Source organism: Mytilus trossulus, chromosome 1 (genome assembly GCF_036588685.1).
Source record: "Mytilus trossulus isolate FHL-02 chromosome 1, PNRI_Mtr1.1.1.hap1, whole genome shotgun sequence".
Classification (NCBI taxonomy): domain Eukaryota; kingdom Metazoa; phylum Mollusca; class Bivalvia; order Mytilida; family Mytilidae; genus Mytilus; species Mytilus trossulus.
Window position 1 is genome coordinate 41,523,770 of NC_086373.1, and position 14,523 is coordinate 41,538,292.

General features: G+C 32.0%; 1 protein-coding gene across 1 annotated transcript in view; it reads right to left on the reverse strand.

The window, feature by feature from the left end:
- The window catches only part of LOC134718809 (E3 ubiquitin-protein ligase rnf213-alpha-like), a 105,413-nt gene that overhangs the window by 90,537 nt on the left and 353 nt on the right, over positions 1 to 14,523 (reverse strand). The window contains exons 2-13 of the mRNA XM_063581582.1: positions 13,688 to 13,870; positions 10,339 to 10,526; positions 9,737 to 10,035; positions 8,877 to 9,121; positions 8,267 to 8,494; positions 6,385 to 6,592; positions 5,631 to 5,689; positions 3,828 to 4,128; positions 3,040 to 3,141; positions 2,839 to 2,931; positions 1,418 to 1,604; positions 793 to 1,086 (exon numbers count right to left, since the gene is read on the reverse strand). Coding sequence (XP_063437652.1) covers positions 793 to 1,086; positions 1,418 to 1,604; positions 2,839 to 2,931; positions 3,040 to 3,141; positions 3,828 to 4,128; positions 5,631 to 5,689; positions 6,385 to 6,592; positions 8,267 to 8,494; positions 8,877 to 9,121; positions 9,737 to 10,035; positions 10,339 to 10,526; positions 13,688 to 13,870 — 2,387 coding nt within the window. The remainder of the gene's footprint in view (positions 1 to 792; positions 1,087 to 1,417; positions 1,605 to 2,838; positions 2,932 to 3,039; positions 3,142 to 3,827; positions 4,129 to 5,630; positions 5,690 to 6,384; positions 6,593 to 8,266; positions 8,495 to 8,876; positions 9,122 to 9,736; positions 10,036 to 10,338; positions 10,527 to 13,687; positions 13,871 to 14,523) is intronic.

Consider the following 14,523-nt stretch of genomic DNA (forward strand, 5'->3'; position numbering starts at 1 on the left):
TTTTCCGCTAAACAAGAAGTGATTTTTACAACAAAACGAAGAATCTTATCACTTGGAATTGATCCCTTGTGTAAGGTGTAGTCATTACATTGAAGGGTTACTCTCATGACAACCCCTTGAATATATTTCTTCATAATGACAGTTTTCTTTTCTAGACCATCGTAAATAAGTAAAACTATATGCTTGAAACACGTGTGTTACTGAAACGACTTTGAAGTATCCACTCAATGATCTATATGAAAGTTAAATGATAAAGTTTTGAATCAGCGACCTTTCTAGCTTTTGAACATTTTTCGTCATAACAATAATTTTCTTATCAAAAGAAGGAGAGGAAGCGTAAACTTTGCTTCAAACACGTGCGTTGCAAAGCGGTAAATAAATCCCTTTCATGACATACGAAAGAAGCCATTTAACTATATCATTTTGTCTTATCATACACTCAACACCTTTATTAATTAGTCCTTTGATGTCGATAGCTATAAATGCAATCAGCTGATTATTGATTTTCTGTCAAAATCATAACGAGTTCAAGGTCTGATCGGTATTCATGGTAAAGTCAGAGAAACCCGAAAAAAGTAAATAAACAAGATGGCTGAAAATAAATCGTGACAATATATTTCTTTCGCCAAATTCTTTCGCCAATGACGAATTTTAATCGCCACAATTATTATTTTTTCGCAAATTGCGAAAATGGCGACCGCCAGCGGAAACCCTGGCCCAGATACTCACTTGCCCACCTCATCCCCACATCAATTACCTTTTTTTGTTGTTGAAAATCTGGTTAAAAATTACCTTCTGAACGGTGACAGATGTCAATAAAATGATTCAGGTTCTTCCTACAATCATAAAATGCATTCATATCAGCAGTTCTGAGCTCTATTCTTCTTTTCAATCCTTTTGAGTCCATTTCCGGTATATCTTTCACAATGTTTATGAAATGTTCTTGCTTCTCTTCAATTATCTGAAGATGTCCCATTGTAATACTTCTATCACATATTCCTTGGACAACAGATTTTATTGATTTCTGAAACTCTTTCATTAAATCTACACAGCTTTCACTGAGAAATGAAGCATGCACATTGTTATCTGGAATTTAAAAGATGATAAGTGTTATGTGGATATCATTCTAACTTTCAGTATAAAAAAAGAAGATGAAACAACTTTCCAACAGAGACTAAATATACCGGTAAGTACACTTTTAACATCTGTACATTGGAACAATAAGAGGTGAATTAACAAGATAAAAAGATATGAAATTTCTTTGCTTTTTTCTCAAAGACACATTCTCCTTGTAACTTTTAAAAGCAAATAAATATATAATTCTAAAAAAGTTTTTTATAAATTATGTGTGTTTAAGGATTTTCTGCATTATTATATTGAAAGTATATCAAAATGTTGCAGACATTTAAAAACTTACTGTACATTTTCACATAGAGTGGAAATGGATTCCAAGTCAGCACAAACTGTAATAGTGATGTGAAATCTTTTGAAATGTCTTGAGTTATATGCTTTTCAAAAACAATTGACAACAGTTTTCCGAAATTCTTTAACTGTCCTTCCTTCCATTTCCCTATACTTAATTGTCTGCTACAGTTGACAACAGCCTGGAATATTAGAAAGTACATTTAAAACATTCTTAACCAAACCATTTCACAATACTTTGATTACAGGATTGGTACTTTTGCATTGAAAATCAGTCATAAAACCATTTACAGTTGCCAACTCCTCCTCATTTGACTGGTTTTCACATTGTAATAAGCATGCCTCAGCCAATAATTAATTTCTAGTGGACTGACATTTTAATATTTTACAAGTTTGAAACTGAAAATTGTAAGTTTTCCCAAATTATGCACACCAAAAAAGTCATTCTTTTACTCATTTCACCTACATTTATGACGTCATTGATACATCACTATTGACCAACTGGTGATTTGTTTTTTACTGAAACCGTTAGTCATTTAAACAATTTACTTTTTCATCCTATTTTCACAACATTAAAGTTCAAGTTTTTCAGATTTAGGGGTCAAAAACATAAGTTAGAGAACAAAATCCTTTGGAGAATGTTTTATTGAGACAACATCTGCCCTGGGAAATTTTCTAATAAAACATAAACATGTTGACAAACAAATACTTAAAAGGTATAATACATGTACCAGGCTGGCATGAGATAATTGTAATCAGTAATTCAATCAATTACATTTTGCCATGTAATCATTAATCATGCAATTTCTGATTACAAGTAATTAAATGTAATCAATTACAGTGTAAACAAGAATGTGTCCACAGTACACAGATGCCCCACTCACACTATCATTTTCTATGTTTACTGGACCGTGAAATTGGAATAAATTCTCTAATTTGGCATTAAAATTAGAATGATCTTATCATTGGGAACATGTATACTAAGTTTCAAGTTGATTGGACTTCAACTTCATCAAAAACTACCTTGACCAAAAACTTTAACCTGAAGTGTAACAGACGGACGAACAGACAGACGGACGGACGGACGGACGAACGAACGGACAAACGGACGCTCAGACCAGAAAACATAATGCCCCTCTACTATCGTAGGTGGGGCATAAAAAAAAACAGGTGTAATTATAATTGCATTTTGATTAATTTAAGAATACATTCATATGACTACTTTGCTGATTACATTTTTTTTATACGAAGATAAGTTTTTGATATCCAATGTAAAAGTAAGTACCACAAGAAAATAAAGAATTTATATAAGTACCACAAGAAAATAAAGAATTTATAAACAGGAAATTTAAAATTTGGTCAATGTGTTTTTTAAGGAAGTATATATGATTGAAAAATTACATTTCTACAACTTACATCAAATGCATATTTGGTTAGAACTTCCAGCATTGCTTCACAGAAAGTACTCTGATTTTGACAGTACACTCTCACCAACTCCTCATCAAAACTCTACAATATATAAATAAAAGTACACCTACATGAAACAAATTTTACAAAGGACACAGGGATTGTTAACAAATTATCAATTAGACTAAGTTTTTCTTCAATGCTACATACCTTATATTTCAATACATCATGAAGTGATCCCGCAATAAAAGTTGTAAACTGATCTTTTATTAATCCTGCTGGTACTGCAACATTCAGAGTTCTATCCCAAGACTAAAAATAGAATTGATATCATTGAATAATTAACAGATTGCAGTCACGGTTTTTTTTCTCACAAAATCTTTAGAAGCAAAAAAGCTGATAAGAACACAGGACTAGTGAAATAAATTGTTAACAGCAGTTGTGCAATGTTGTTTAATAAAAAGGTGAGAAAAAAATAGGCTTAATTTAGCGTTAAAAAACTTACGACTTAAATTTATTGTAAGTCATGAACAATCCAGTATACTTAAGATCAACATTAAATGTAATATTTTTGTGAATATGGAAAAAGTATTTAAAATGAAGAAGACAAATCAATGTAACCACCATAAACTGAGGGAATCATATGAATTCCAAAAGAAGCAAGACCAAGGTGCATCTTTAGGGTACGCCTCTCCTGTTGTGCATGCATGACCTACTATGCAAATCCACTCAGTTAAAATTGGGAATAGAACATAATCAGTTAAATACAGAATCAACAACTATTCAACTGTAAAATATCATGTTGCTAATATAATGAGTTGAAACACAGATTCCCAGTATAATGTATTGTATGACCAATTTATGACGGTAAATCTATTGTTTTACAATGACTGTAGTAGTGATGTGATGAATTCAATTAACTCTAGATATTCCTCTTAATATGGTTGTGAAAAGAGCAAAACTAAACTAAATGAAAGAAACTATATTGTTTAAAATACCTTCAGACAAGCCAAAAGTTCGTTGTTTTTGCTCTGATTCATCTTATCATTTAACCATGATCTTATACCATACTGAACAACCTTAAAAGTTGTGTCATAACTCCCAAAACCAGCAGGTTTATCAGCAGATTCTTCAAAAGAGTCCTTGACAGTACAGTACACATGCAATGAAATCAGGAAAGCATCTAAAGCAAGAATCATTACATTATCTGTCAGTTTGTTTTTACGGTCTTTCATACACTTCAAAACATCTGAAGCAATCATGAAGGACCTCCATGCACATGTTAGATAGTCCATTGATCTACAAAGGAGAAAAATGTAAAGTTTATATAGGCTATACAGAAATAATTCGTAAATATAACTCAACATGCAGACATCTTACATTCAGGTATTTCACATCCAATCTTTTATGGTAATATTCTTTACAAAGCACATAAATGTCAGTATTCACCTCAAAAGCTTGCGATACCTTTAAACAGACTTATTAAGAAGGGATATAGTTATGATACTGTTGTAAGGTCATTAAAGATTGCATATTTTGGCTTTGATATTGATTCACTTATAGGGTCTTTGCATTGGCACTAAACACATTTATTTAAAAACAGTTGTTGACATGACACAGGTTATGTTCTTCTCATATATTTTGTGATAGTATGATACTAAACCCCTAACGGGATGGATTGTGCCTGATATTCATATGATGAAGACTAAATCTTTCAATCGGTTTAATTGAGGTCTGGGGCTGGCATGTCAGTTAACTGCTAGTAGTCTGTTGTTATTTATGTATTATTGTCATTTTATTTATTTTCCTTTGTTACATCTTCTGACATCAGACTCGGACTTCTCTTGAACTAAATTTTTATGTGTGTATTGTTAGGCGTTTACTTTTCTACATTGGCTAGAGGTATAGGGGGAGGGTTGATATCTCATAAACATGTTTATCCCGCTGCAATTTTGCGCCTGCCCAAGTCAGGAGCCTCTGGCCTTTGTTAGACTTGTATGATTTTTTATTTAAAATTCTTGTGTATAATTCGTGGTTTAGTATGACGTCCATAATCACTGTACCAGTATACATATTTTTTAAGGGATCAGCTGAAGGACGCCTATGGGTGCGGGAGTTTCTCACTACATTGAAGACCCATTGGTGTCCCTTAGCTGTTGTCTGCTCTATGGTCAGGTTGTTGTGGCTTTGACACATTCCCAATTTCCTTTCTCTATTTTATATCTTACTTGTTTATGCCATCATGCATGTACATTTGTATTATTACGAATTACATATAACATAAACCATGTAAAGGTTAAGTGGAAATGACAAAGATAGATGTGAGGCCTGAAAATTAGAAATTTAAACTGACCAAATGACAAGCTTGAACAAATTATTGACTTCAGTGATGCTGGAAACTGTACCCTCAAGTCCTTCCTCGACAAATTTGTCAGGGCGACACAAATATTTGATGGTAAATTTTACATCTATATTATCACAAAAATAAATTTCACTGAACCAATAGTTTACACTAATTTGTTGTTATGGAATTTTAGCAAAAATTGGTAGCTAGCATAATCTATTGATAGCTGGTCAGATTACCTATAAAATTTATAGTCTAATGGATCAGAGATTGAACCAAAAAACCTACATGGTGAATTTGCAATCTCACATGTACAACAAAGCAAGAAACATACGAAAAACAGACAATCTCTTGCAAATGATCATTAGGAAAGGTAATGGCAGACAGATCATGTGTCAAAATTATTAACAGCATAAATGTATTTTGTACACAAATTAACAGATTTTTCTTAACTCACTTTTCATTATTCTCTTCACAGAACTTGCTTTTAACAACTGTCAAACATTCTATAATGGCCTATAAAAGAGAAATGGACATTTTGAGATCACAGTTGTATTATGTATTAGTATTTCCATTTGATTCAAATCTTATTTGAATTTTCATTGGTTCATCCAATACTTAAATTATTTCTATCTAGCAATTTATATAAAAATAAGAAGATGTAGTATGATAGCTTATGAGACAACTATACAACGCATTTCAAATAAAGTGGGTGTATATAAGCAATCATAGACAACTGTACCGCATTCCAAAATGAGAAAGACCCATAATGTATGGAGGGCTATAGCAAGCCTAAAGCTTGACATGCAAAATATGAAACAATTCAATAGTGAAAACACATGGCCTTATTTATTACAAAACAATTTACAAAAAAACAAATGACGAACATTATCTAACTACCACTGAACTACAAGCTGTACCGAGTCAGGAAAATGGCAGATCTTATAGTTCTGTGTGTGTTGCATTGTCATTTTTTTTGTATTTTTGTTGCAGTTCATTGTTTCTGTTGTTTCATTGCTTTCCTCTTATAATTGACATGTTTACCTCAGTTATAGTTTATCCCAGATTTGTTTACTCTCAATTGTTTTATGACTTTCAAACAGAGGCATATATACTACTGTTGCCTTTATTTTATCTGGAAATGTTCATGCCATATTTCTAAATAATAAATGTTTTTTTTCAATTTCATAACTTCACCACTATAGACTTACTGTTTCCTTTTGATCATTTTTGGAAATTTTGTTATCTTCTTTCACATAATAACACACTGAAGCTAGTATAATGTCAGTTGAAATATGACCAGTCTTTGCAACTACAGGCAATTGTTCAAGATTCAATGACGCCATCAGTGCTCTTGGAAGAAGGTAATCCATCTCAAAATATGGAACCAATCTCTCTAACATGTCTTGAAGTAATTCACTGAAATGAAAAAAAAATTGAAATAATCTTTGATCAATTTTAATTGAAAACTTTTCTCTTTATTTCATGCTATTTACACATTTTCAATCAGTGTGTGAAAAATATTTCTCTTCTCTAGAGAAAACTTTGTTCTTCGAATATGTTTGGTCGAAATTCAATTATGATGTCCATGAAACTAGAGGCTTTAAAGAGCCTGTGTCACTCACCTTTGTCTATCTGCATATTAAAAAAAGAACAAAGATGGATTCATGACAAAATTGTGTTTGGGGATTTTTGTGTTTGTAGATCTTACTTTACTGAACATTCTTACTGCTTACAATCATCTCTTTTTATAAAGAACTTGGCCCAGTAGTTACAGTGGAAAATATTTTGTAAAAATTTACAAAAAATTACAGAATTAATGAAAACTGTTAAAATGACTGTAAAGGGCTATAACTCATTCAGGGGTCAATTGACCATTTTTGATCATGTTGACATATTTGTAGGTCTTATTTTGCTGTACATTATTTGCTGTTTACAGTTTATCTCCATCTATTATAATATTCAAGATAATAACCAAAAGCTTTCTTTAACTTACCAATTCAGGAGCAGCAACCCAACAATGGGTTGCCTGGTTGGTCTGAAAATTTCAGGGCAGATACTTGACCTAATGAACAATTTTATACTGTCAGATTTGCTCTAAATGTCTTGGTTTCAGAGATAATGAGCCAAAAACTGCATTTTACCCTATGTAAACTTTATCTATCATAGTTTCAAGATATTATACAACAATTCATAACATTCATATAAATTATCATGCTTGGGCACTAACTCCTACAAAGAGTTGACCAAAACATTCAGTGATATCAACTTAATTGTTGATCTTCCCTAATTTATTTTTGCTATTTATAATTTCTCTCTTACCATTATTATCAATTTTAAATAAATAGTAAAATCTTGACATATTACAACAATGCATCATCATTCATTGTTGACTTGACTTATGGGTCATTTTTACTATTTGAAGTTATAGATTATCTATTTTATTTTCAAAGAAATGGTAACAACACAAAACAATTAACATAATTAAAATTTAATTTGATAACTCTAAAAGTCCACTGGCAAATATTTCAAGCATGTAAAGAACACAAACTTATCAACAGGTAGGTCCTGTAAAATGGGGTTGTCTAGGATGACGACTTAGAAATTTTGACTGCCAATAGAAAATTGGGAAATATTTGATAGGGACATAAATTTCTCCTTTCAACCAGACCCCTCAGAGTTGTTGCACAGCTTCTTAATGTGTACAGTGCATGGCACTCTCTCTTAACACAAGACATCAAATTTATTGTTTCCAATCTGACTTGACATAGCTCTGCATTTACACATCTAGTTCTCCTACAGCCAAAATAGATTCTCAACTTTGGCAAGGGATTTCTTTTCGCCAATCATCCTTGGGAACTAGATAGTTAAAAAAAAAAGATCTCAACTTTTAATTGATTCATGGCAAACTTTTAAAGGATTTTTTTTCTAAATTGCCATCTTTTGGGTACCAACCTATCCCATGAACATGTTATTGTTATTAGAAAGCACTGACAGTAATGTACAGCTCATTTACATATCTCTGCACAAAGCAAATCAAGGAAAAAATAGACATGTTCTGGAGAAGAAAAAAAACATGGCAAACTTTCTTACTTCTCCACATTCTTTTCCTTGAAATTTTTCAACTTAAGCATGTAATGGTCGTTATATCTGTCTGCTATGCCCCACCAGTATGGTCTACTAAAGTCATGTTGTGTATCTTCATTAGGCTTTTCACCAGGATAACACTGATTCACCAAAAAATGTATCAATGGCATACAACAGAGCCAACTGAAGGACGTATTGTTGACCACAACATTTAGCAAAGCCCATTGAATTTTCCTGTAAAAAAAAGATATCATTAATGGCACAACTCAAGAACAGTAAAAGTGACGCCACCAAATTTCAAACTTGATCTGTGTAATATGAAAATAAGTATTGTATAAGTTTCATAATATTTGGTTGAGGCAAACTAACGTTAGAGAACAGAAACCAACTTTGGGATGTACATATGGACAAGGGTAAAACTAAACGTCCCATCTGGGCATAAAAAAACTTTTTTCTTTTTATATCAGAATGTTTTCATTTAAATTGACATTTATGACCAAAAATAGTTACTAAAACCCTTTGATGTTAGGCCTTAACTCTTTATCAAAATTTCCCAATATTCTATCTGGAGTTTCACAGTCTATCACTAGAATAAAATATGTAAAAATCAACTTACTGAAATGACTGTGGAAACACTTCTTTCATGTTTTCAATGCAATTGCTTTGTCCCGACATTTCTTTCTCTGGAAGTAATGCTACACTCAGAGCACTCTTTTCGTCACTGCTAAGTGGGAAAGCATACTCCTTGAACAAATATGCTACAGTGACTGCATTCAAAAAAATTTTCATTCTGTTTTCTTCACTGAACTCTCTTTTGCTGATGAATTCTGTCCATAATGTGTCAAGTCCAGACCTAATAGCCTAACAGATAAAGAAAAACAGATATCAATCAAGATCATAAATTTTTTTTTTAACATCATTTGGCATTTTTCAATTAATTTTTAATATTATTCTATCTGAATTAAGGATGCAGAAAGATTGAGTTCCTGAAATATTATTTTCCCTGGTGATCCTTGAAGAAAATCTTTTAGTCCTCACTATCATTTCTATTGCAAAATACCAAAATTGTACTTATTTTTTGTTGCTGAGATTTTCGAGGTAAAAAAATTAGATTGATTGCTTTTTTGTAAATTTAATGATTAAATTTTCAACAATTTTTTTTAAAATTAACTAATGGCATCCTGCATTATTGAGGGGCCTGATTGGTTATTTTAGTTCTTCGTGATCGAGGTTTTTCGCTTGTAGTGAATTGTTTTTGATTTTGCTCATTGTGGAGAGTTGTATATTGACCAATTGTTATAACTTGGTCCTGGTGAATGATTGTCTCATTGGAAATCATACCACATCTTCAAAAAAAATAAAAAATATGGATAGACACATAGCTAGACATACAGATAGACATACAGGAATATAACAGTATGCACCCTCCTTTATATCTATAGGGTATAATAAATGTCAATCAGAATATATATTTACTTCAGAGAAAAAAGTCTTCAGGTCATGCTCTGACAAGGCCTTTGTATTTTTGCAGTAGCCATACTTTAGTCCTCTGTATAGTAAGCTTATTCTCATAATCATATCATCACCAGTAAGACCAGCCGGCAATGTTGTAGTTTGCCATGATGGAAGGAAGGTACTAGCTGATTGACTGGCATCTTCCAATAGTAGCTTTCTATATTGACTACTTTCATATCCAGTCACATATTTAATGTAGTTTGTAAAACCCTCTTTAACTTCAAATCCTCTGATTACACCATCATACTGATGAAAAACATCTGTAATAATGACATTAATTTTTTTTAGAGTTATCTGTACTTGTTTCAACCATGAGCAATTCAAAATTTGCAATATAGCCATAACCATAAAGTAGAGTTTTTGGTTTGCTGTATCCTTTCCTAATATTTAATTCATAAAAAAACAAATAATGCTGAAAAAGGGCAGTTACACCAACTTTAAAAAACTTTTCCACAAATATCCCAGAAAAAATGTAGGCAAGAGATATTTAACAATGTAACTTATATTTGATTCAAATTTAAGGCTTTTAAATTCTTTAAATTTGGTTCTGAAAGAATATTTACCATTCAAACTTTTCAGTTGTTTATTAGTTACATAAAACCATCTCAAATTATCATTCTGATTGTAGATAAACTCTTGTTGTTCATCATTTCCACAAACAATAAAATATCTATATTGCATTCCTCTCTCTATGAAGCCTCTTGGAACAGAAACTATACCCTCAACCTCGATATTACCATTTTTGTGTTTACTGAAATAGAAAGTACATATTTTCTCTTGCTCCTAAATACAAAATCAATTGTTTGTTTTACTAATGTTTTCCTGCTAGACATTTACCACATGTATAGTAGGCCATGAAGTCATTTTTCATTCAATTACAGACCAAAAAAAACTTTAATTTGAGACTATGTATACAGAAAGAATGACAAATCTGTTATATTTTCTGTTAAAATTCATATGCAACTTTTTATATTTGAGACAATTAAGAATGTTGAATAGACAATTGTCTACTTCAAAGTTGCCAACTCACATGATATTCCTGTGTAATACACGCCTTTTCAACTGTTTACAGGCAAAGATTTTGTCACATGGCTTTACATAACTAACATACCATCACATGCTTTTCAGTTATTTTGAATTTTTGGTTGTTTGAGTCTCATTTTTTTTTTTATAAATTAGCCTTTCTTTCAAATTCACTTTGAGGAAATATCTAGCAGAAAGAGGTCACTTTCAGGACCTGTATAGTAATCTAGAGCTGAGTGCTAAACGAACTATACCCAAGTTTATGTACCCAAAATATTAGAAGTACCAATTTAAATGGATCAAAGAAAGTAATTGAGGACCAAACAATGAGTTGTGTTACTCTCATATTTAAATTGGATCATCTGCTAAAGTGACATTCAAAAACTCGTGCACACTTGAAACTTTTATCTTGTACAAAAAGATGTCTAATAGGTTATCTTTATAGTTGGATTGATGTCTCAATGATGTAAAGCCAACATCTTCTTTTGTTCATACTTTAAACTCATAAAAAAATATCTGATGATTTTCTCATAGCTGATATTTACTTATTGATTGATTGATTGAATTATGTTTAATGACACTTTTAACACTATTGTGCAATTTCAGGGTGGTCAGTATTCAGTTTTTATTGGAGGATGAAACCAGAACCCCAATAGAGAATCACAAACCTTCTATAGGGAAACTGACAATCCTAGTCAATTAGGATTTAAGTCAAGTGAACCTGCCTCTGAAGGATTTGAAATCACAACCTCAGTGATAACTTGCTAGTGGTACAGTAGTTAACTACTTAAGACAACTGAGGCCCTTATAATGCATACAACTAATAATAAGTTCTTATCGCTAAGATAAATTAATACAATAGTTCATGTTGCTTATAATATAAGATAAAACACATAAGTATATACATACTAATACATTAGCTAGAGGTAAAGGGGGAGGGTTGAGATCTCAAAAAACATGTTTAACACCACCCCAATTTTGCACCTGTCCCAATTCAGGAGCCTCTGGCCTTTGTTAGTCTTGTATGATTTTTAATTTTAGTTTCTTGCGTATAATTTCAGAGTTTAGTATGACGTCCATTATCACTGAACTAGTATACATATTTATTTAGGGGCCAGCTGAAGAATGCCTCCAGGTGCGGGAGTTTCTCACTACATTGAGGACCCATTGGTGGCCTTCCACTGTTGTCTGCTCTATGGTTAGGTTGGTGTTGCTTTGACACATTCCCCATTTCATTCTCAATTTGAACGGATGACCAGTATAAAATCATAAAAAAGTTCTCAAAATGGAGATGCTTCAAAATATTTCTCATCTAATCAAGTTCAAAAGTAAATCTTAGATTTTTTTTGATTTTTGAATTCTGGTGTTTTAACGCCACTTTTAAGCACTACATTTAGGCTATTTCGTGGCGGCCAGTTTTTGTTGGTGGAAGAAGCAGGAGTGCCAAGAGAAAATCACTAACCATGCATGGGAAGTTAATCTTAGAAGGACTCACTAGCTAAATTGTTTCCCCTAAGTACAATTTTAAAAAGTATCAAATAGTCTGATATTGTTATGCGTTTATTTTTCTACATTGGCTAGAGGTAAAGGGGGAGGGTTGAGGGGGAGGGTTGAGATCTCATAAACATGTTTAACCCCGCCACATTTATGCACCTGTCCCAAATCAGGAACCTCTGGCCTATGTTTAGTCTTGTACTATTTTAATTTTAGTTTCTTGTGTACAATTTGGAGTTTAGTTTAGCATTCACTATCACTGAACTAGTATATATTTGTTTAGGTGCCAGCTGAAGGATGCCTTTGGGTGTGGGATTTCTTGCTACATTGAAGACCTGTTGGTGACCTTCTGCTGTTGTTTTTTCTATGGTCAGATTGTTGTCTCTTTGACACATTCCCCATTTCCATTCTCAATTTTATGAATAGCTAACAAAAATAAAAAAGCATGATACACCCTTTGCTCTTTTAACTTGTCTTTTATGCTATAAAATGTATTGTCCCAAAATTGGAAAATTCCCCCTTTTTTAAGCATAAAAATTCACAACACTGAAATGTAAGATCTGAAATTTATAAAAATTGAAAAGGAGCTTACATCAATAGATATTAACAATTCACCAAAGTTTCATGAACATCGGTGAAAGCCTTTTAGAGTTATTGTCCGAAGTGTTAAAAATCCCCCTTTTTTAATGAATAAAGCCCCATAAATCCAAAACTTAAAATCTGAAATTTATAAAAGTTGAAAGGGAGCTTACATCAATAGATATTAACAATTCACCTCTAGTACATAACTATTCCCATATTGATAAAAATTTCAACATCAAAGTAACAATAAATTTTCAATAATTCTTCTTATACCTATAAATTGACTAGGGTTTGTCAGTCCAGCTTTATCCACCAATGAAAACTGACCGACACAAAATGGCACAATAGTTATGAAAGTGGCGTTAAACACCAACCATTCAACTAATCAATCCTATACCTCTTGAATAACCTTCAATGGTGAACAACACCATTTATTTGTTATTCAACAACAATATTGCACATACTGTTACAGCTGATTTCATTGAGTGTGTAGCTAAAGGTAATATCTTTGGTTAGCTTGCTTGCTAGCTGAACTGTGAAGTCATTATTAGGTAAGATATACTACCCTCCTTTTGAGGTAGCTTAGTCCTACAGATCAATAGAATGGTTATATGTCAGACTAGTCTATTCTTAAAGGATGATAGTTTACCTAACCTAATTATGACTTCACGGTTCAGCTAGCAAGCAAGCTAACCAATAATTTCACCTTTAGCTATATACTCAATGAAATTGGCTGTAACAATTATTCCACTGATACAGCTTTCTCAGGGAAAGTCCCCATTTCATTATTAATAGTGGTTATCTACAACTTACCTGATAGGAAACAGTTCATGTTTTCTACTTTTCCAACCACCAAGATTGTCAACAGCAAATCTAACAAAGACACTACAGCTTTCGTCAAAAATTGATGCATGCATTATTGCATGGAAGTGCATAGTGAAGTTTGTTAGGCCAAATGAAAATGTCTGTGTTCTTTCAGAAGGCTTCTGATCTGTCCTAAAAAAAAACCCACACACAATGGAAATTCACAATACCTGATCTTTTTAAAGATATCAAGTAAATTAAAGAAGAGTTACAGCTAAAATTCCTTGCCATGTCTATTTATATTTAACTTTAAAAATCATTCATAAATATTTCTACTTCAAGGGATATTTCAAAATGTTTTATGATAATTTTAATGTCAAATTCTAAGAAGAAATATTGATCTAAAAGCATTTTGTTACTTCAAAAATTAAACCAGATGAGTTTATAAGATGAAAATGCTGTGGTCCATATAATGAAGGCAAAAGTATCTAAAGTTATTCTGTTAAATTTTAACTCAATCTGTGTTCTTGTATGTAACACCTTTCCACATATTGAAGATAACAAAATGAATTCATTTTTTTACAAGTCAGTAAAATTTCTTCAGGTTCTTGTTTATACATTACCTTGAATTTGTACTGTTTTTCTTTGGCAATTCCTTCAAAAATAAAACAAGTCTCAGGCTCTCAAGAGCCTGAATCGCTCACCTTAATTTTTTTGGTTAAATCTGTCATCAATGATTATTTGGGCTTTTCAATTTATTTAAATGTTCTTTGAATCGTCCTATTTTCTTCAAAAGCAAAAAAAAATTGTTTTCTCCCATGTTCTATTTTAGCCATAGGAGCTAT